This window comes from Sorex araneus, chromosome 1 (assembly GCF_027595985.1).
Source record: "Sorex araneus isolate mSorAra2 chromosome 1, mSorAra2.pri, whole genome shotgun sequence".
NCBI classification, from domain to species: Eukaryota; Metazoa; Chordata; class Mammalia; order Eulipotyphla; family Soricidae; genus Sorex; species Sorex araneus.
Genome location: NC_073302.1, coordinates 230,817,481 through 230,840,473, shown reverse-complemented (window position 1 = coordinate 230,840,473; position 22,993 = coordinate 230,817,481). Strand labels below are relative to the sequence as shown.

Below are 22,993 nucleotides of genomic sequence, written 5' to 3'. Positions count from 1 at the left end.
GAGTGCATCAAGTTATGTGGGAATATTCAAACACTCATATTTATACCACATGCACTCATGAATTACATACCACTACAGCCACACACATATACACACCGCACACCCCTACACAACCAATGCATGCACACATTCACACACAGTACACTCATACACTCATATACTCTGGTGTCAGAGACCCAGCGTGTCCTGTCTGTGCTCATAGGTACTCCCTGGCTCCAGCACTAACAGCCCTCCCAGATGTTTGTCAGAGATAATCTCCTCAGTCTTCTTGCTGACTGGGCATCTTATGTGAATATAGGAGTTACTGACCTTGTCCCAGGAGTTGAGTATCAAAGAGGAGAAGAATTATTGGTGGAGTGAGGTGTCTGCCACAAGTGGATACCCCAAGTCATAGGCCCCTGAAGGGGCTGAGGAAATAGAAATGGGAGGCCACAATCCACCTAGAGTCTTAAATGTTATAATCAGGCACTTAAAACTCCAAGAGACAATAATTGGCCACACAGAAATATGGCATTCCATGTGCAGATGAGTGCATGGCCTGCACTGATTTAGCATTGTCCTTATCCACCTCAAGTCTCTTCTGGACACAGATTTCTGCACTTAATGGAGCTCTTTGTTTTTCTTAGGCCTCTTGCAATATTGATGAAAAACAGCCTCTTCCCCACTATCAGCCAGAGGTGGAAAATGATGTGTTTCTGAAACTCCAGCCTCAACCCTCAGATGAGGAATCCCAAAGTGCCAGGTACACAGGGTGTGGGCGGGGGCTGTCAGACAAGAATTTATACACAGTGCATTCTCTTAGGGTATGACCTAAAGCTTCCTGCTACTGAGAGCTTATTATTCACGATCAGAACACAATCAGAACATTGTTCTGATGTATTGACTGCTTTTATTTACTTACTGAAATAATCATTTTACCTGCAATTGAATGCAATCTCACAACACTGTGAAATAGAGACTAGCTCCATGTTACAGATGAGCAAAAGAAGAATCAGAGAGGTTCAGTGCCAGAGCTGGAGTTTGAGCCAAGTAGGTATAAATCTTAGGGACAACCTTTCCAACTTGTTAGCACTGATCCCCTGTCTCGGTTCTGACTGTCAAATAAGTCCTTCCTTCCAGAAGTATTTTATTCTCTTCACTTCATTATTTATGAAGTCTGGGAAACTTAGATGACTAAAATCTACATGCAAAAGGATATAAATTTATACTCTCTTGCTAAAGTAACAGGGCCTGGATCCTGAGGTTCCTAGAGAATGAGGAACCCTAGAGAGAGGAACAAGAAGGGGGAAAGGTAGGACGCTGGAGTTGAGGGTTCTATAAAGGACTTTGCCCTCAACATAATGGATCTTGAGTAAACATTTTCCAGTCAATTCCACGAGACACAACTTAAGGACAATTTCACTAACAGTTATACTTTTATTTTATTTTGGGTTGTTAAAGAGTTTAAGGTATCAATGTACAAAATCACTGCATTCTACCACCACTGTGACAGAACCTGTGACAGAATCCCTGTTTTATATCCAGGGTGCTTCTCTTTCACTTCTTTGCTCCCCTCACTGTTGTTTTGTAAGATAAAGCTAAGGATTTGTCATTGCTCAATACTGCCTATTACCTTATTTTATCTCTATATATTCCATAAATGAGTAATACATCTGGTATTTGTTCTTTCTGAATTATTTAACATAGAACTTCCATTTCATCCACATTTTTAAAACCTTCATTATCTTCATTACATTATAGTTATTTTATTCATTCATCTGTTGTTGGAAATTTGGGTTGTTTCTATATCTTGACAATTTTACTAAGTGTTGCAATGAACATAGGAATGTATGTATCTTTTGGAATTTGGTGGGTGCTTTTGTGTTTGGTGGGTAGATTCCAAAAAGTGAAATGATTGAATCATATAGTAGTTATTTCTTTAAAAAAAATTGAGCAGGGCCAGAGCAATAGTACAGTGGGTAGAACCTTTGCCTTGCATACTGCCAACCCAAATTCAATCCCCAGCTTCCCATATAGCTTCCCAATTCCTGAGTGGAGAACCAGGAGTAATGCCTGAGCATCGCTGGGTATGACCCAAAAAGTGGGAAAAATAATTGAGCCACACCCATCAGTAATCATGGATTACTCCTGCATGCAAAGCTGTGTTTAGCTTACAGACTTACCTCTATGGTCCTTTTGCATTTTGTTGGGAGGAGGGAAGGGTTTGGAGACTTATCTGGCCATGATCAAGGCTATTCCTTGGCTCTGGCTCTATATTCAAGGATGGTCCCTCATAACACTTACAGTGATGCTGGGGATACAAAACAGGGTTGTGGTCTTTACTGCTGCTTCATGCAAGGAAAGTATCTTATCTTCTGCATTACTTCTCCAGCTACTACTTCTTTTCTGAGAAGTATCTATGCTGCATTTCAAAGAAGCTGAAGTAGATGGCATTCCACCAACAGTGAATGTTCCTTTTTCATTACAGCAACCCCACTACTGTTCTGGTTGATTCTAGTATTTTTATTTATTTTATTTTTTATTAGTCACTGTGAAGTTACAAAGTTATTCATGATTGGGTTTCAGGCATACATTGTTTCAACACAAATTCCTTGACCAGTGTCCACTTATCTCCACCAATTGTGCTCCTGTCTTTTGCCTCCCATTCACCAGTCTGCTTCTACAAGAGGCAATTTTTAAAATATATAAAATTTTGCATTTTTGTACTCTCTCTGGTAGGGTTCCATACAAACACTATACCACCTTTCAGCACCATTTTATCCTCCTGTTTGATCTTCTCTCCCCTGCAGTCCTTGCCCCTCCCTATCCTATATCCCAGCCCCTTCATGTGGCATATTTCCTGCTGAATACTGTTCTCATGTCCTATGTTTCCATTGTCTTTGGGCATTCATTATACCCCCATTTTGTTTCCTTATACTCCATGTATGAGATCATTTTTGTGTCAGTTTCTCACCCTCTGACTAACTTCACTTAGTATGGTACTTTCCAGGTACCTCCATGTAGCAACAAACTGCAAGACTTTATCTTTTCTTATGGCCTGGTAATATTCTATTGTGTATACATACCCATAGATTCTTCATCCAGTAATCTATTCTTGGACACTTAGGTTTCTAGATTTTTGGCTATTATGGGTGATATTGCAAGGAATATAGGTGTGCAAATGCCCTTTCTCCAATTTGTTTTTGGGCGCTTGTGGTATATTCTGATAAGTGTCATTGCTGAGTCATATTGAAGCTCAATTCCTAGATTTTTTAGGAAAGTCCATATTATTTTCTGAAAAGACTTGTTGTTTCTTGTATTTTTAACATGCCATTTTCACTGGTGTGAGATGATAGCCTATTATTATTTTGATTTCCATTTCCATAATTCTAGATTCCTATAACCTTCCAAGACTTTTTCTTATGCCTGCTAGCCATCTTATATGCCTCCTTTGAAGAAGTATCTAAACTGATACTGATTGACATATTTTATATGGACTAACAAGACAGGAAGAAAGTCTGATTATAATACAAGGTTTTGAGATTTAATGATATCTGTACACTTCAAGAAAGGGATTGTGGTACTTATATCATCTAAGCCTGGAAAATAAGGAGAGGTTCCTAATCAGCAGCATTACTAATACAAAAGGTATGCCTGAAGAGGAATAGAATTGACAAGGAAATAAGAAAGCCCAAGAGTTAATCCCAAGAGTGAATCCCAAAGGTCAAAAGCCTCTTTAAGACAATACTGGTCTCTTATTTCAAATGTCCAATTAGGCCTAGAACTGAGTTTCCCAAAGGTTTGGTGAAGTGGATAGTCATATATTCACCAGGATGTCTGCAAGAAGCATTCTCATTCAAGATTTTTAAAGCTTAGGGTGAATATAATAAGTAATGAGGTAAAAAGTTGTAAGCAAGAACCCATAACCCCAGGGATTAGGACAGTTCCCTGGGGGTAATTAGTGCTGAAACATCTTTCTCTATGGGTCACAAAGGCAAGGCAGAGAGCAGCAGACTATGGGCACAGAGGGGCTCTGCCTTTTGTAAGGGTACAGTTGATCTGGTTCTTCAGGAAAAATATTTTTCTCTGTTAATTTAAGGTTTTGTAAGAGCACTGATTCATATGTGTAAGGTCCAGGGTTCAGTAATCCCCAGCACTGTAAAAAAAATCAACAAGGGATATAAACAAAAGAACACTCATTGATGAGTATTTCTCAGAGGAGTTGTTAGAACTTGGGTTCATCTAGAAACTTTATAGAGCAAAAATACATTTCAGGGTAGTGATAAGATTTTGAGTTTCTAGAGTGGAAAAATACAAGAAGGGAAATACATGGAGAAATTAATTATGGAAGAAAGTTTCACCAAGATTTTTATGTAAGCTCTTCAGGTTCCAGCTCTGGACTGATGAGAGTTTAGAATAGTCTGCAGTGATGATCGTATTTCCCAGTAAATGGAGGCATCTATGAAACTTATATGCTGTTTTTAGGTAAATCAGAGGAGGGAAGAGAGCTTTTCTTAATTCGACTTCCTTATGCTAGAGAGGAAGTCTGCCTGGACATAATTGCTCAGTTCCAAGAACTTCAAAGTTTATCATTTCTCTGTCACATTAATATCAAATCTTTCTCTAACCTAAGCCTCTTGAAAAAGGTCAAAGTGGTCAATGTTTTTTATCCTGGTTAGAGATGATGAGAGAAAACCTCTCATTTCTCTTCTTCTTAGTCCCCAGCAGGCCCTGGCTCCTGGAAAACGCCCACAGGGTGACTCCAAAGGAAGTATGGAGATTCCAGGCCTTGGGGAGTGGCTCTGTGAGGTTTCATGTGGACCCAGAGCCTTTCCTGCACTACAGGTAGGAGCAGGCCTTAACCAAGATCCTCTTTGCCTCAGAAATTCCCTGGGTTATCACCTTTCTGAACTCCTTTTAGTTACCATACACCTCAGTCCTGCTTCTTACCTAAACGCCATAGGTGACATTGGGAGACATAAATCAAATATGAGATGGTTACTAGAAGCAATATTTTTTGTGAATAAAAAATTAGGATTGGAAAATAATGATTGGAAATTATGTAATCAACATGTGTCCATTATTTATCTACACTATTTGTATGGATAAGATATTAAAGACTGTGAAAGTTTAAAGATTTTCTTTTATTTGGTTTTTGGGGCATCACTGAGCATGTCCAGATTTTACTCCTGTTTCAGAGCTCAGAGATCACTCCTCGAAGTGTATAGGAAACCATATGCTATGCCAGGGATCAAACCAGGTTTGATGGTATGCAAGGAAAGCACCTTAATTCCTGAACTATTTCTCTGGTCAAAAAGTTTAAAAGGATTCTCAAAAGAGTGGAAGAAAATTCTAAACTAAAGTAGTAATAGCTAGATCACACTGTAATATAAAATAGGATTTCCTAAGTCAAAAATTTATCATTAACAGATATTTTTGCTTTAGTAGTTGGAGGGGGTGGGAGAAGAATAAATAGCCCTAAAGTAAAGCAAAGCAAATTAAATCCAGTAAAATTGTATTAAAATTTTTCAAAGAATCTAAATATCTGTCCCTAAAATAGTTAGCTGAAGTGCAATAAGTCTTCATTTACCATCATCAGTAAGATTTTGGAAACTGGTTTTAAGAAAAACTATTATATGATGAAATCAATTTAACCATACAAATTGGCTTTAATGGACATTTTAGTCCCTAGGGACATTTTTTGCTACAAAATTGGTGGCATATTTATGGTCCAAAAAAAAATATCAGCAAACTTATCAATGAAGACCTAAGATACTTTCCAGATTAAAGAATAATTTGAACTCAATCATTTGTTCATGCAGTTTCTGACTTTGCTATTCAAGTTTTTTGGTTGGCCAGAGCCAATCCTGGCAGCTCAGAACATGAGGCAAGACTCAATCCTGGAAAGGAAAGCCTGTACAAGATGCATTCACGTGCACACACACACACACACACACACACACACACACACACACCTGTACACATACATACGGAGAGTATCTGGAGAACTGAGAGACCAGTTAATTTCATTGGGATTATCCTATACAAGGCATCTCTAAAGGCAATAATGTGGGTCTCACTCACAAGTTATAGAGGTTTGCTGCTCTCAGTGTTGTTATAAGCTAGTTTCCACATCTTTCATTTGGGAAGAGCATTCTGGCCTACTTTGTGTGCTATACAGTATCATATTTCAACCTCTTCCTATCTTTTCTATACCAACCGTTGTCTTAGGCAAGAGGCATGCCCAATAGTGATGCTGTGTGCATGGATTGAATGCAGGATTTTAAAATAAGTTCAGCCACGATTCAATCAATTCCTGGGTCCAGACTTTTCCCAAAAAACCCCAGACCAATTCTCCTACATAATTTGCCTCATGATGCCTGCCAAGTTGAGAGGTGACATTATCTCCTAAAGAGAATTACTCCTATGCCTTCAGTTCCTTGCTTCCCCTAACTTATTTCTTTGTCTTAAGCAGAGAGAAAGTTTCTGTTCAACCATGGTTTGCATTTGCGTTTACATTTTACCTAGCATTTCATATTTGAAGTAAAACATGGGCTTTCTATGACAGATAAGTACACCATTCTATCTGACATCATATTAGCTCATAGGATGACCACAGAGAACATCTACACTGATGAACGCTGGGGTCCTTCTATCTTAGTGTTCTTGAGTTGGTATGTGATTTCCATCTTTATCAGTATTTATGGTCACAAAAAAAGCTGGAAATAGAAAAAAATAAAAGGCCACAGGACAAGCAAAGTAGCACTCTTTTTATAAAATTTTTACAAAATATGTACTGTTAACTTTTTAATATTTTATTCACCAAACATAGTACAAGAGAATCCCACATCAGCAGTTTTCCACACTGTACACTGACAATATAGCGAGATCTACTCAGGAGAAAGCCTTCCAGAGTACCCACAGCCTTCCTAAGGAGCTTTTCCTATTTCCATACTAGGGCCATTGCTTCAGTATCCCCTTGCACTTTTATGAACAAATTCCATGCTACTACCAAACCAAATTTTCTACTTCCCAAAGTAGCCCCAGCATACCCTTAATTAACACTTGTTTAATGTCAGCTGATTTTGATAGAACTCTGTGGAAGTTCATTAATGGAGCTCAAGAACTGACTATGCAATAGTCTCTGGGTTCTTCATAAATCTACGAATGGGAGAAACAATAAATGGAAGATGGATAAATGCATGTTTGATGGATAGATGTTGACAATGTGCTCTCATATTTGTTTTTATACATGCTATTTCCTTTGCCTGGCATGCCCTCCTCCCTTAGGCTATTCATCTAGTTTACATTAACTATTAAGATTTAAGTAAAGGGTCATAGAAATAGCATAGAAATATGCATAGAGCTTATCCTGCATGCAAACAACTCTGGTTTGAATCTGGTTTGAGTATTGCCAGAAGTGATTCCTGAGCACAAAGTCAGGAGTTAGCCTTGAATGTACCAGTGTGAACTCCAGACCAAAAAAAAATAGCTATTTTTTTCATAAAGTTCTCTTTCATAAAGTTCTCCATGATCACAATACCTGGGTTATGTGTCCTTCTGTGTTTGCTCCTATGCCTTCTGTAATCTACAATAACTAGATTAAACTTTGGGGGTCACTTGTTTTTTTCTTGTTAAATTTTCTTTTTAGATATACTTAGTATTAAATTCTTAACTCTGAGAACAGCTCTGACTTCATTTAAAAATTTATAAATTATGATCACACTGACTGTCATGGAACAGGAGCTGAATGGATTTTTATAAATTTTATAAACAGGAGCTGAATGGATTTTTATAAATTAGAATAAAAGTAAACAATAAATGCCATTTGCTCGTTGTTTATAGAGGAAAATACGGAAGGTAGAAAACACCTTGGATGAGCTAAATGAAGAATTCTTCCGGCTGACGGTTGAAGCCTTCAAGCTCCAGGAAGATGAGTCAGGTCAATTGTCCCTAAGTGAAGGTGATCCAATGGTGGTAAGTGAAGAAGACCTTCACCCCAGTTCTTGAGGGGTCCACAGACAGGTAATCTCAGGGGTATGGAACTTAATTCTCCCCAATGTAAGGATAGGTGTTGATACTGAAGATTTTAAAGTACAGGAATCAGAAGAAGGCCACCTAGTGGGTCCAAGACAGAGTGAACTGACACCTCTTCAAAATCATATAACTCTCTGCTTTCTACATGGCCCTTCTACATGGGAAAGTTGTGTGTAGAATAAGATTTGACTGAAGAACCCACCAACTAATCTGAGTTGCCTTTTTAGTTAAGCAAAAGGAAGTCTGAAGTTCAGAAAAACCATGATGGGTCTAGAAAAAGGGAAGCATAGTTAAGGGCAAAGACAAAACTTGAAGATAAAGTTCTGTTGAATCTACAAAATGATCTCAATAAAACTATTTCTAAGTAAATAGTCAGTTGCCCTGTTGGCTAGTTTGACTTACTGATACTGCATTAAAATACTATTTTCCCACTAAACTTCAACTGGTTTTTGGCACTCTCGATGTTTTCGAGTTCAGTGTTTCCCTTTTCTCATTGAATTGCTGAAGATGAGCATTAGTTACGGTAGAGGGCCATGGATAGACCTTCTCACACCTGGCTTTCCATAGCAGACATCTGTGCAGGGAAGCCCTATTCAGAAGAGTTCCCTCATCTGAACAGAGAGGGCCATCTACTGTATCTCTGGGAATAGGGACACAGAGGGACAGGTGAGAGGTGGGGAAGCTCCTTGGATACAGAGTATGTAGTCTGGAAAATCGGTTCTCCCTGGTCAAACTGACCTCTCTTTCTCAATACTAAACAATAAGGAAGGCACTCATGCTTGTAAAATAACAGGAAAATTTATGTTGAATGCAAACAAGGCATGCCAGAATCTGTGTCATAGTCACAGGCTACAGGGACTGTGTGTCACCAACCCCAAATATTCTTGAGTCCCTGTGTTGGATTCTCCCCCATGAAACCCAGATGCAGACACCTGCTTCTATTATGTTCTCTCTCAGTATGCCTGCACTCTGAACTTCATCAATTTTCCCAGGACACAAACCTGAGAGGCAGTTCCTCACTAAGCAGCCACCCTCTCCCTTAAGCAGCTGTGGTATCAGTTCCACATAGGGATACCAGGTAGAGATGCCTCTAGTCAGACAAATTCAGGAACTGAGATTATAACAATTTGGAGGAGGATAAAGTAATATGGAAACTTCATTATCAATGAGTCATTACATAAATATCCTTGGTATTAAGGAAGGAAAAAGCAAGATTAATTTAGAGACTATAAAATGCAACAATACTTAATTATTCAACAATTGTTCCAAATTGTTAACGATGATTGTGTAATGATATAATTAGTTGTTATGTATTAATTCAGTACCATAAACTCAAAGGACACTGTGTCTTTATTATTTACTGGTAATGTTAGTACACTTGTTGGCATTTTTCCCAAGTGCAAGGATAGATGTTAATCCTGAAAACTACAGCGCAAGAGTCAGGCCATGACCACCACATGGGTCCAGAACAGAGTGAACTGGTAACTCTCAAGAGTCATATTTTTGCTTTCTACATGTGCTTTTTCCTGTGGCACCCAACATCTTCCTCTTTGTGTGGCAGAGTGCAAGATTCCAACCAAAGAATGACAACAGCCCAGACATAAAGACCTTCGGAATCTGGGCTCTGAAGAGTGATCAGACCCTTTTGTTGGAGGTGAGGCGAACCCAGCTGACTCAGCAGATTGGAGACTTGGAGTGCGAGCTGGCCCTGCTCCTCCAGGTGTCCGAGAGCCAAACACGTGAAAGAAGAAGCCAGCCCAGCCTGGGTAAAACACTGAGTCACACAGAGGGCTGTAGTAGGATGCCATCTCTACAAGGAACACTAGACTGGTTGAGCACTTAAAGAAGCAGAGTAGGATTGTGTGTAAGGTTTTATGGCCTGCTCCCATCTGGAAACATCTGCATCTATCCTGAGCCTGGACCTCCCCTGGTGTGTGCTAATTTCAATCTATGAGAAAATAAAGTCATACAGGTTGAAAAAATTAACATGTTTCCAGCCCTGTCTCTCCAATTTTCTCCCAGCAATAGTTTCTCTTCAGGTGCCACTTTAGCACTGTAGCACTGTTGTCCCATTGTTCATCAATTTGCTTTAGCAGGCACCAGTAACATCTTCATTGTGAGACTTGTTGTTACTGTTTTTGGCATATCGAATACACCATGGGTAGCTTGCCAGACTCTGCTGTGTGGGTGGGATACTCTTGGTAGCTTGCCAGGCTTTCTGAGAGGGATGAAGGAATCGAACACGGGTCAGCCGCATGCAAGGCAAACACCTTATCTGCTAGGATAAATGCCCCAAAGCTTCACAGGAGGGGCACCTGCTTTCAGATTGTTGAGGGCTAGGAGAGCCTGGGAGCCTGGCAGCAGTCACAGTAGAGGCTTTCCTATCTCACCATTCCACTGCTTCTGGGGACCCCAAATAAGCATAGTGCCACTAGCTCCAGAGGCCTTCTGGAGGACAGAAAGGAGTCTCTTTGTACACGTAGGGCAGCAAGAACCCAGGACACCCTCTCCCCTGAGGCCACCGGCATTTTGTGCCTCTATGTCTTTTCCCCTACACCTCCTTCCCTTATTCTCTCTGCCATTAGACCTGGGGGAAAATGTTCTTTACCTCTAAAACTCACTGGAGGTCCCTCACTGCAATGTTCCTTAGTTCCTTTTCAGTTATCTTCTTCCTTGGACAGCTCAGGTTATTTTATTTTGCCATTTTTCTAGCTCTTACCTTAGTCCTGGTGCCATGTTTTATCCTTCCTTCTATACTATAATTTCCTTAAAGGTAGAACCTCTCACCCCTTCCCTTTTTTTTATGTCTCTCTCTGTCTTTTTCTCTCATTCTCTCTCTCTCTCTCATACACACACACACACACACACACACACACACACACACACACACACACACACACACACCCCTCTGTACAATGTTCCATGAATGTAACTGATCGTGTGGATGTAGATACTCACCCTGACATAATCTGATTACTGTAGGACCTCACCAATACAGAGAAAACTGCACAGAGGGAAGCAGCAGAAATAAACTTAGGATGAGGGAGAGTAGCCACTGACTGTAGCCACTGGAGCAGCTTTAAGGAAGGACTTGGAGTTTATCTCAGTCTTCCAAGCATGGATGGCAGGAGGAAGGTAGAGAGAAGGGAAAGCATTGTAGGTAGCTGCGGGGTGGGAGGTGAAATAAAAAGAGAGGGGGGAGGAGAGAGAGAGAGAGGAAGAGAGAGAGAGAAGACAACATTTTATTATTGACCAGAAGAAATCAAGGGTGACTCAAAATAGGAAGAGGAACCCTTCCTGGGAGGAAGTGGGAGTAGAGGAAGGAGCCTGTGTTCTGAAGCCCTAAGAACTGTCAGCTCCCTTCTGGTTCCCAGTTAGATGAACCCTGAGCAGATATTCAGCGGGGCCTAGAGGGAACTGCAAAGTGCCCACCCATCATGCCTCAGCCTTTCAGTGAGTTCTGCTGGTTGATCATCCCCTGGTCTGGAAATGCTCCATTATCAGGGTATGAGTCTCTAGGGTCCCTCCCACTGAGAGTCTGCAATTCAGTTCTCCAGGCCCCTGAGGAGGCATATGCTTCCTCAGCATCAGACTCTCCAACTGTGTCTCATTAGGCCCGGGATAGAGGAGATGGACTGCAGATTGGAGTTTGCCTTTCTGAATGGCACAACTGACTGAGAAATATTTATGTTGTTGTATACAGCTAAGAGTGAGTCCTGGCCCATTAGTAGCATCAAGATTAAAAATAAGAAGCCCACAGTTCTGTCTTCATTGCTGCATGAGCTCTTTGTATTCAACTTGTTTCTACAGATCCCTGAGGTTGTCAGTGCAGACTCGCAGAGAACTAGAAATCCCATGTATAACCACCAAACACCAAAATACAACCCAAACATGGGCCTATTTCTCCACACTGATATCAAGGGATTCAACAAAATCAAGTTGTGAGCTAGACACCTGGGGGACTCAGTGGTCACATGCCCATGGCGATGCTGAAGTCCTGCTATGAGTCTGAAAGATCAAACTGGAAAGATACCGCTAGATTAGGGGACAAGTTCACCCAGACCAAAAACCAGGGCCAGCCCCACGTGTTCTACTTCAACCCTCAGAGTAGCCAGATGTTTAGCAAACAGGAAAACCACATTTTATATAAGAAAGCTATGGACTTTTGGGTGTTGATTTTGTAGCCTGCCACTTTACTATATAGACTCACTGTTTCTAGGAGCTTTTCTATAATCTTTAGGGTTTTCCAAGTATAGTATCATATCATCTGCAAATAGTGATAACTTGATGAATTTCTTATACACAAATAATGAAAGAGAAGAAAGAGACATTAAAAAAAACAATCCCGTTCACAATAGTACCTCAGAAAATCAAGTACCTTAGAATCAGCTTAACCAAAGAGGTGAAGGACCTCTACAAGGAAAATTACAAAACACTACTTCAAGAAATAAAGGAGGACACTAGGAAATGGAGACACATCCCCTGCTCATAAATAGGGAGAATTAACATTATCAAAATGGCAATACTGCCCAAAGCACTATACAAATTTAATGTGGTCCCTATCAGGATACCCATGGCATTTTTCAATGAAATAGACAAAACACTCCTCAAATTCATATGGAACAATAAACTGCACGTATAGCTAAAGCAAATCAGAAATAAGAAGATGGGTAGCATCCCTTCCCCAACTTCAAACTCTACTACAAAGCAGTAGTAATTAAAACAGCATGGTATTGGGATAAAAACAGACCTGCAGACCAATGGAACAGAGTTGCATATCTTGTCACAGACCCCCAAATATATGGCCACTTACTCTTAGACAAAGGAGCAAGAAATGCCAAATGGAACAAGGAAAGCCTCTTTCTTCAACAAGTGGTGCTGGGAAAACTGGAAAGCTACCTGCAAAAAAATGAACTCTGACCTCTGTCTAATGCCAGGCACAAAAGTCAGATCAAAGTGGATTAAAGACCTCAATATCAGACATGAATCTATAAGGTTCACAGAAGAAAATGAAGGCAGAACTCTCCATGACATTGAAACTAAAAGCATCTTTAAGGACAAAACAGCACTGCCCATGCAAGTGGAAGCAAACAGAAACAAATGGGACTACATCAAACTAAGAAGCTTCTGCACTTCAAAAGAAACAGTGACCAAAACACAGAGAGAGCCCCCAGAATGGGAAAGAATATTTACCCAATATCCATCTGATAAGGGATTAATATCCAGATTATACAAGACACTTGTAGAATTGTATAAGAAAAAATCCTCCAACCCCATCAAAAAATGGGGAGAAGAAATGAACAGAAGTTCAAATGGCCCAAAGGCACAAGAAATACAAATGGCCCAAAGGCACATGAAAAAATGCTCCATATCACTAGTGATTCGGGAGATACAAATAAAAGCAACAATGAGATATCATCTCACACCACAGAGACTGGCACACATTCAAAAGAACAAAAGCACCTAGTGCTGGCGTGGATGTGGGGGAAAACGGACGCTCTTTCACTGTTGGTGGGAATGCTGACTGGTCCAGCCTTTCTGGAAAACAATATGGATAGTCCTTCAAAAACTAGAGATTGAGCTTCCATATGACCCTGCAATAGCACTTTGGGGAATATATCCTGAGAATGCAAAAAAGCACAGTACAAATGACATCTGTACCTATATGTTCATTGCAGCATTATTCACAGTGGTCAACATCTGGAAACAACCCAAGTGCCCTAGAACAGATGACTGGTTAAAGAGACTTTGGTACATCTACACAATGGAATGCTATGCAGCTGTTAGGAGAGATGAAGTCATGAAACTTGCTTATAAATGGATAGACATGGAGAGTATCATGCTAAGTGAAATTAGTCAGAAAGAGAGGGACAGACATGAGGGACTGCACTCATTTGTGGAGTGTAGGGTAGCATCACAGGAGGCTGACACCCAAGGACCATAGATACAAGGGCCAGGGGGATTGCCCCATAGATGGAAGAATGCTTCATGAGCAGAGGGGAGAAGGCAGATGGAATAGAGAAGGGATCACTAAGAAAATGATGGCTGTTCACTGTTTACAATAGCCAGAATCTGGAAAAAACCCGAGTGCCCTAGAACAGATGACTGGTTGAAGAAACTCTGGTACATCTATACAATGGAATACTATGCAGCTGTTAGAAAAAATGAGGTCATGACGTTTGCATATAAGTGGATCAACATGGAAAGTATCATGCTAAGTGAAATGAGCCAGAAAGAGAGAGACAGACATAGAAAGATTGCACTCATCTGTGGAATATAGAATAATAGACTATAAGACGAACACCTAAGAATAGTAGAAATAAGTACCAGGAGGTTATCACCATGGCTTGGAGGCTGTTCTCTCATTCTGGGCAACTCGGAGAAGGGAACAGCAAGTAAAATGTGGTTGTTGGTCATGTGGGGGATAGATGATGCGGGCCAAATATAGACTAGAGACTGAACACAATGGCCACTCAACACCTTTATTGCAAACCACAACACCTAATCAGAGAGAGAGAACAAAAGGGAATACCCTGCCATAGTGGCAGTGTGGGGTGGGGGGAGATGGGACTGGGGAGGGGGGGAGGGATGTTGGGTTTACTGGTGGTGGAGAATGGGCACTGGTGAAGGGATGGGTTATCAAACTTTGTAAGGGAGAAACATGAGCACAAAAATGTATAAATCTGTAACTGTACCCTCACGTTGACTCACTAATTAAAAATAAACTATTAATTAAAAAATAAAAATAAAAAAAATAAATTGTAATATAAAAAAAAAGAAAATGATGGCTGTAGGAACCAGTTGGGATGGGAGATGCATGCTGAAAATAGATAATGGACCAAACATGATGACCTTTCAGTGTCTGTGTTGCAAGCTATAATGCCCAAAAGTAGAGAGAGAATATGGGGAATATTGTCTGCCATCAAGGCAGGGGGAGGGTGGGAAAGGGAGGTTATACCCGGGATATTGGTGGTGGGGAATGTGCACTGGTGGAGGGATAGGTGTTTGATCATTTTAAGATTGTAACCCAAATATGAAAGCTTGTAACTATCTCATGGTGATTCAATAAAATTACGGGAAAAAACACCTTTTATTCCCAGAAACAAGCCCAGAACAGGGAGCTGCCAGTACAGATTTTTATTATGCTGGATCTTTGGTGTCCACAGAGATTAGAGGGGGAGGACACATCAACACATCTTAAACAGCACCTACCAGAGAATCACAGGGAGCTGTTTGGAGTGGAGCTTATGATTCTAGGGTTAGAGATGATACATTTTTAGCAAGCTACAGGAGAGTATCCCAGGTGCTGGTCTCTGAACCTCACTTTGAGTCTAAAGTGGAGAAAGTGGCCTTTATGATAATTACTTAATAATACATTCCAAGAGGCACACAGGGTTAAAAGCACCTGGAATCTTGCATACTTTTTGGTTTTGGTTTGAGCTGCTATTAGACACCCAAATCCAAGCTGGGCATATAAGCTGTGCACATAGACATACATCTTAATTAAAGTGGAAACTCAAGACAGGAGAATTCCTCCCTAAAGGCCCATGTTCCTTGAATTCCAGCTCTGTGCACAGTGCTCAGTAATCTCAAATAATTTTTTCCACTTCCATAAAATAAACACTTTGTAAGTGTGAAATGTGGACCAAGAACTTTAATTACACAGTCTTGTTTATTGCTCATGGAAATCATACTAGGTAAGTGGCACCATTTCTGTTCTGAAAGATGAAAAAACAAAGGGTGGAAAAAATAGCTATTTGTGGCCTCAACAAAATTACTATCCACATCCAAATTGATAGTGATGAAGTGAGTGTGAAGTCACTCAGTGAGGAGGTGATAACAATAGAAATAGTGCTGCTACACTCTATGTGACCTACCACAGCCTCACTGGTGAAGTACCCAAGAGGTTAAGACCAATAAAGTCTGCACAAGGTCATGCTAGTTTCACTGTCCATGAGACAAAGTTTATCTGCACCATGTGGGGGTATCCTCCCACCTGAACAGTCAGGAAGTCATGGTCTCAGAAGAGCATAAGCTTTTGCACAAGCAGAAGCTGTCATAAGACAAGGAAATGTCAGCCATGGTCTTGTTTATTGCATAGTCTTGTTTATTGACTCAACTTTCTCCGATTTGATGTCTATTCCTTTAGAAATGAATTTCAGGGGGAGGGGTCAGAAAGATATTATAGGAGTTAAGTCACTTGTCTTAAATTGAGTGCAGCGAATCCTGGTTCAATTTCTGATATGGCCAGGTATGGCCCAAATCTCCTTCTCCCTCTCCTCAAAAGAGAATTTCATGAAAAAATGATAAATCAAAAACAATTTCAGGAGGGATGGTTGTTGGAACACTGTACAACTGAAACCTAATCTTGAAGAACTTTGTATGGGTCTATCTCACAGTGATTAAATAAAAAATGAATAAAAATAAAAACTTTTATTTCAGAAAACGAGAGAGGGATTAGAGAGAGAATGCTGTAAAGTATGTGAATTACGCATTTCCAAGTTGGGTTGTAAGTGGTCCACAAATGCAGTGTGCCATAAAGGGTGATCTCTGTTCAGGAGAAACATCTCCTCTATCAAGGGACACATTTGTGCTGCCATTGTTCAGAGTCCAGTAAGGTCATTGTTCCTGAGAAATCATCCCCAAAGAGGGTCAAGCATTGGGATTTGGGGAAAGAAGAAGGAACTCCTCTTTTGATTGTATCTTGTCTTTTATTTCTTTTGGAGGGGAAGGGTGCACTTTGGGCTGCTCAAGGCTTACTTATGGTTCTGCAATTGGGGATCACTCCTGGAAGGACCCAGAGAACTATATGGGGTCCTGAGAAATCAAACCCAGGTTGACTATGCACAAGTCAAGTGCCTGACCTGCTGTGCTATCTCGATAGCCCAATCATATCCTGCTTTTATGATTTCCCAAATGTATTGCCACAGGGATGCCCTACCTGCTTACTTAAACCAGGTCTGTCTGACCACAAGACCCACGTCTGAGCTACCAGGCTATGATGATGTCTAATGACAGGTTCATTGTGAACACTGAGATACAGGTGGTAAGTACTGGTCAGCAAGTTTTCACAGCATCTCAAGTAGAGTTTGTCTCTAATTTGCATGGGTCACTGGTTTCTAAGTCAATCTCCTCAGAAATCTCACATCTGACTATGACTGAATCCAAGGCTTATTTAAGAATCACTCTCACTTTAGAAGTATAATGCCCCATCTCTTCTTGGACTTTTGTCTAAGATCAAGTGTAGAAGTATAATGCCTTTACCATTTCACAGGCTAAAAGTTAAGAAAACACATTCAAAGAGAAAATTCAACATAACAAATTACTGGAAGTCACCAAAGTTTTCATTCCTACTAGTAGGTTAATATAATTTCAATATAAATTCCAAAGTCAACTTCCTGCCCTTTTAAATATTAAAATGTCTTAAAGTTGCAAAGCAAACCATTTTAAAACTCTTGGAATTTACAAATTTTGGTCTGTATGAATTCATATTTTCTCAATAATGTGTCATGAAAGAATTTATATAAGGAATAGGCAGAAATATGGTAATGCCATGACTACCTCCCACCTTGCATTTGTCAGGAGACTCACATGGATACTTTTTTCCATGGATACTTCATAATGAGCTAATTCAATGAATTGTAATCTTTAAAATAATTTCTAGTTCTCCAAATTTCTCTTTTTCTACTTAATTTACTTAAGGAGAGCCTCTGAGTGCCCAAGAGCCCCAGTCCTGACGGAGTCTCAGCTATTTGCTTTCACTGCCTGCCTCTAGAGGTGTCCCGGGCTTTGGGTAGAGGGCCTGTCATTTCCTCTGTGTAGGCGGTATAAACATTTCTGTGTTGGAGGTGCTCACAGCTCACACTGGGGCCTTAGGTCAATGCTCTGCCCATCTTATTCTGAATTCCTTCCTGTGTCCTTAACAACAACAGCATGGCACAGCCTTCCACCTGCCCTCCAGTTACCTTGACAGTGGCAGTGTTTATGGTGCTACAAATGTAAGATAAGTGAAGCAAGGAATTCCCTAACAATTGTTAATCCCTATAAAAAGTTTCACTTCATGGGAGCTGGAGTGATAGCACAGCGGATAGGGTGTTTGCCTTGCATGCGGCCAACCCGGGTTCGATTCCCAGCATCCCATACGGTCCCCCGAGCACCGCTAGGAGTAATTCCTGAGTGCATGAGCCAGGAGTAACCCCTGTGCATTGCTGGATGTGACCCAAAAAGAAAATAAATAAGTAAATAAAAAGCCTCTAAATAAAATTTGTTAAAAAAAAAGTTTCACTTCATAAATAGGGATACTCAGCCTTTGGGGACACTACACTCCATCAGATGGCTGGCTACAGACAGAGATGGATAGGGCCTGGACAGTAAAGGACACTGTTCTCTGAAGAAGACGCCAGAAAATATTTTGGTTTGGGCATTTTTGTGCATAGTAAAGGCTGTGGCCAAATAATATCCTGCTGCAGCATCCAAGGACTCAGACTCCTCCTCCACAAAAAAGAGTTGAAGCCTGAGCAGCAGTGAGTGAATGCTGGCTATCTCTTGTGCCTCAGTTTCCCTTCCACATAAACAAGGGTGTTTATAACTCTTGATTTGCAGTGTCCCTGCTAGAAGTAAAATACTATGCATTAAGGCTTTGTGGTGTATCTGGCATTCTGGGAAGGTCAAGCTTATTAATTTATCTTTCTTCACTTGGGGGATATTCTAAAATGTTATGTATAAAGAAAGGAATCCCACCTTTCTTTGGGAGGAGCCTGAAACTATTTTTAAGTGATATTTGAGTCTTGTTTGCCATCCACTCCTCCCCACACTTGCACAGAGACCTGGAAAAACCTAAAAAGGACACAGCCTTGGCCCCAAGCATCAGCTCCACATTGAGCTGTTCCACTCCGGATCTGACATCTTTAAGCCTTCGTGGTTTTTTTTTTAATTGTAGTTTAGGTAACATGATTACAACCATTCTCAAGTTTCTGGTTGGTGTACAAAGTTGTACAAAGTGTACAAAGGTGTACTGCAACCTCCACCACTGAAGTTCCCATGTCTCCCCTCCCTAACCACAAGTCACCCTTCCCATTCACTGAGTATTTGGTGACTGACAGCTATGCTTTTGGTGCAAACTGTTATCTCCCTAAATATCACCCATAGTGTTCCAGACTCTTCGCCTGTGCTCCCATGTTCCTTCCAGCTTGGCCCATTTGATCCTTTCCCTCACTCTCTTATGCTGGCATTCTCAACTTATTCCAGTATCTGAAGTTTATTATCAGTTGATATTGTCCATGCTCTTGATTTGTTTTCTCTATATGCAACGGAGGAGTGAAGCTATCCTGTATTTAATATTCTGTCTCTGGCTTATCTGCTCAGCATGATACCCACAAATTCCAACCAAGTTACCCTGAATTGTGACAACTTCTTTATTCCTTTGTCATTCGACATTTGGGTTGCTCCATATCCTATATAAGCCTCCATTTCCCCTTATTATAAAATAACTGTAGCACTGTTGTCCTGTTTTTCATCGACTTGCAAGAACAGGCACCAATAACGTCTTCATTGTGAGACTTGATATTACTGTTTTGGGCATATCAAATCACTATGGGTAGCTTGCCAGGCTCTGCCATGTGTGCAGGATACTCTCGGTAGCTTGCCGGGCTCTCCAAAAGGGACAGAGGAATCGAACCCAGGTGGGCCGTGTGCAAGGCAAACTCCCTATGTGCTGTGCTATTGCTTCAGTCTGACATAAAAGAACAATCATACATAAATCTTTAGATCACTTCAGAGTTAAATAAACTAGTTATTTCTTAGTTATTTCTGTATACAGCAAACAGTTGGAAGACCCTCTGTCATCCTATGTCTTGTTCTATCAGATGGGAATACTAATATACTTCCTCTGTATTACTTTGAATATTAAATGAATAAACATACACCCAGCTGGATTTAGCAGCCCAGAGCACAGGCTTTCTGTTCCTTACCAGAACAGCTGAAAGTCACCTTCCCCAGACAAATCCTACCAGGAAAATAAACCCATCCATTCCTAGTGCACACAAGCAAACACACAAAAAGTGATGTTTGTTTTCAATAAAACCCTATACCAGTTTAGTTATGGTTAATTCTATAGTCCCTAGAATATTCATAATTATTAAATGTCAGGAAATGAGGCCTCCAGAGTCATTGTGGGAGTGAACAGAATGGGATGTGGATCATGGAAGGCTGTGGAAGTGTGTGCCATGGCTGTGCTCTCAGCTGCCCTCTGACCACACAGAGGTATTCATTGTCCACAGCTAGGTTTTACAGAAACATACTCAGACAGAATTTGGAGGATAAATATGTTTCAACCTATGATGGGTGAAGGGGCTAAGACTGGACAGATTAAAAACCTTGAAGACCAGAGATATGTCATCCAGCCAAGGGTCCTGTATTTCCATCTTCACTCAGCCACCAAGGCCACCAAGCCACTCAGGTAGGTGACACACCCTTGCAGATCTGTGCTGCAAGACCCATCTCCTGGTGCCTAATCGTAAAGGACATAATACTGTGTCCAGTACAGGCTTCAGGCAAGTCATAGAGAGCTTAGGGGTGAAACAGTATCTAGGTTCTTGAGTTTTACAAGCTCTGGGTTCTAGAGCCCATGTGCCTAACAGCTAGGCAAGGCAGCACAAAGGCCTCTTATACCCTGTTCCAGGTACCAGCAAAGACACTGCCACAAAAAGTGTATGTAATCAAGAATACCTATCTTTTAAATTTTATTGAATCACCGTGAGATAGTTACAAGCTTTCATGTTTGGGTTACAATCACACAATGATCAAAAACTCATCCCTCCACCAGTGCACATTCCCCACTGTTGTGTGAACGTTCATGTGGTCGGAGGCGCTGAAATAAGGAATGTGGAAGAAATATGTCTCATGGAGGACCAAGGCTCTCTCTGGCTCTTGGTAAAGGCAGAGGGCCTCGTGGATCTCCTTTTATTGATCATGGTACCTCTAAAGGGCGCAATATAGTGACTTCACCAAAGGCATCAAAAGATGTTATAGGAAGAACAGTGAGGCAGCATTATTTCCTTGTATCTGCAGGCCAGTAATCTAGACCTCCTGAAAGAAGATACAAAACCAAAAACAAAGCCTTCCTTGGGCTAAAAGCACTTGGATTTACATCCCAAGGACAAGGCTGGGCTGCCACAGGAAATCTACATGTCTATTACACACTAGGCAGCACTTGAAATCTATATCCCAAAGACTAGGCTGGGCCAGAGACTACAATTTACAATATCAAAGGTCTGGCCTGGCTAACACCTGAGATCTGCATGTCAAAGACCAGCAGGCTTCTGTGAGAGAAGGAAAAACTTCCTCTTTCAATATACTGAAATTATTTTGTGAAGGCAGCTTAAAGGGGGAAAATGTTCCTGTCTGTAGTACAGTCTACATGGGCTTGCCCTGGTAGCTCAGTCCATCCCCAACACCCCACCAACAATATCCCCAGTATACACCCCCTTTCCCGACCTCCCCCTGCCTCAATGGCAGACAATATTCCCCATACTCTCTCTCTACTTTTGGGCATTTTGGCTTGCAACATAGACACTGAAAGGTCATTATGTTTGGTCCATTATCTACTTTCAGCAGGCATCACCCATCCCGACTGATTCCTCCAGCCATCACTTTCCTAGTGATCCTTTCTCTATCCCATCTGCCTTCTCTCCTCCGCTCATGAAGCAGGCTTCCAGCTATGGGGCAATCCTCCTGGCCCTTGTATCTACTCTCCTTGGGTGTCAGCCTCATGTGATATTATTCTATACTCCACAAATGAGTGCAGTCCTTGTATGTCTGTCCCTCTCTTTCTGAATAATTTCATTTACCATGATACTCTCCATGTCTATCCATTTATAAGAAAATTTCATGATTTCATCTCTCCTAACGGCTGCATAGTATTCCATTGTGTAGATGTACCAAAGTTTCTTTAACCAGTCATCTGCTTTAGGGCACTCGGGTTGTTTCCAGATTTTGGCTACGGCGAACAGTGCTACAATGAATATATAGATACAGATGTCATTTCTATTGTGCTTTTTTGTATCCTCGGGATATATTCCCAGAAGTGGTATTGTAGGGGTTATATGGAAGCTCAATTTCTAGTTTTTGAAGGACTGTCCATATTATTTTCCAGAAAGGCTGGAGTACTCAGCATTCCCACCAACAGTGAAAGAGCGTCCCTTTTCCCGCACATCCAAGCCAGCACTGATTGCTTTTGTTCTTTTGAATGTGTGCCAGTCTCTGTGGTGTGAGATGATATCACATTACTGTTTTGATTTGCATCTCCCTGATGACTAGTGATGTGGTACATTTTTTCATGTGCCTTTTAGCCATTTGTATTCCTTTTTTTTTTCTTTTTGGGTCACACCCAGCAATACACAGGGATCATTCCTTGCTCTGCACTCAGGAAATACTTCTGGCGGTGCTCAGAGGACCATATGGGATGCTAAGAATCAAACCCAGGTTGGCCTCATGCAAGGCAAACGTCCTACCCGCTGTACTATCACTCCAGCCCTCATTTGTATATTTATTTTTGAGGAAACTTTTGTTCATTTCTTCTCCCCATTTTTTGATGGGGTTGGAGGATTTTTTTCTTATACAATCCTACTAGTGTCTTGTATATCCTGGATATTAATCCCTTATCAGATGGATATTGGGTAAATATTCTTTCCCATTCTGGGGGCTCTCTCTGTGTTTTGGTCACTGTTTCTTTTGAAGTGCAGAAGCTTCTTAGTTTGATGTAGTCCCATTTGTTTCTGTTTGCTTCCACTTGCATGGGCAGTGCTGTTTTGTCCTTAAAGATGCTTTTAGCTTCAATGTCATGGAGAGTTCTGCCTACATTTTCTTCTATAAACCTTATATATCCATGTCTGATATTGAGGTCTTTAATCCACTTTGATCTGACTTTTGTGCCTGGCATTAGACAGAGGTCAGAGTTCATTTTTTTGCAGGTAGCTTT

The 22,993-nt window shown here is 40.9% G+C and overlaps 1 protein-coding gene across 1 annotated transcript in view; it reads left to right on the top strand.

Moving 5' to 3' along the window:
- ATP12A (ATPase H+/K+ transporting non-gastric alpha2 subunit) overlaps window positions 1-22,993 on the top strand; it is a 160,713-nt gene that overhangs the window by 4,528 nt on the left and 133,192 nt on the right. Inside the window, exons 3-6 of the mRNA XM_004604512.2 lie at window positions 627-742; window positions 4,698-4,824; window positions 7,825-7,956; window positions 9,578-9,782. Coding sequence (XP_004604569.2) covers window positions 627-742; window positions 4,698-4,824; window positions 7,825-7,956; window positions 9,578-9,782 — 580 coding nt within the window. The remainder of the gene's footprint in view (window positions 1-626; window positions 743-4,697; window positions 4,825-7,824; window positions 7,957-9,577; window positions 9,783-22,993) is intronic.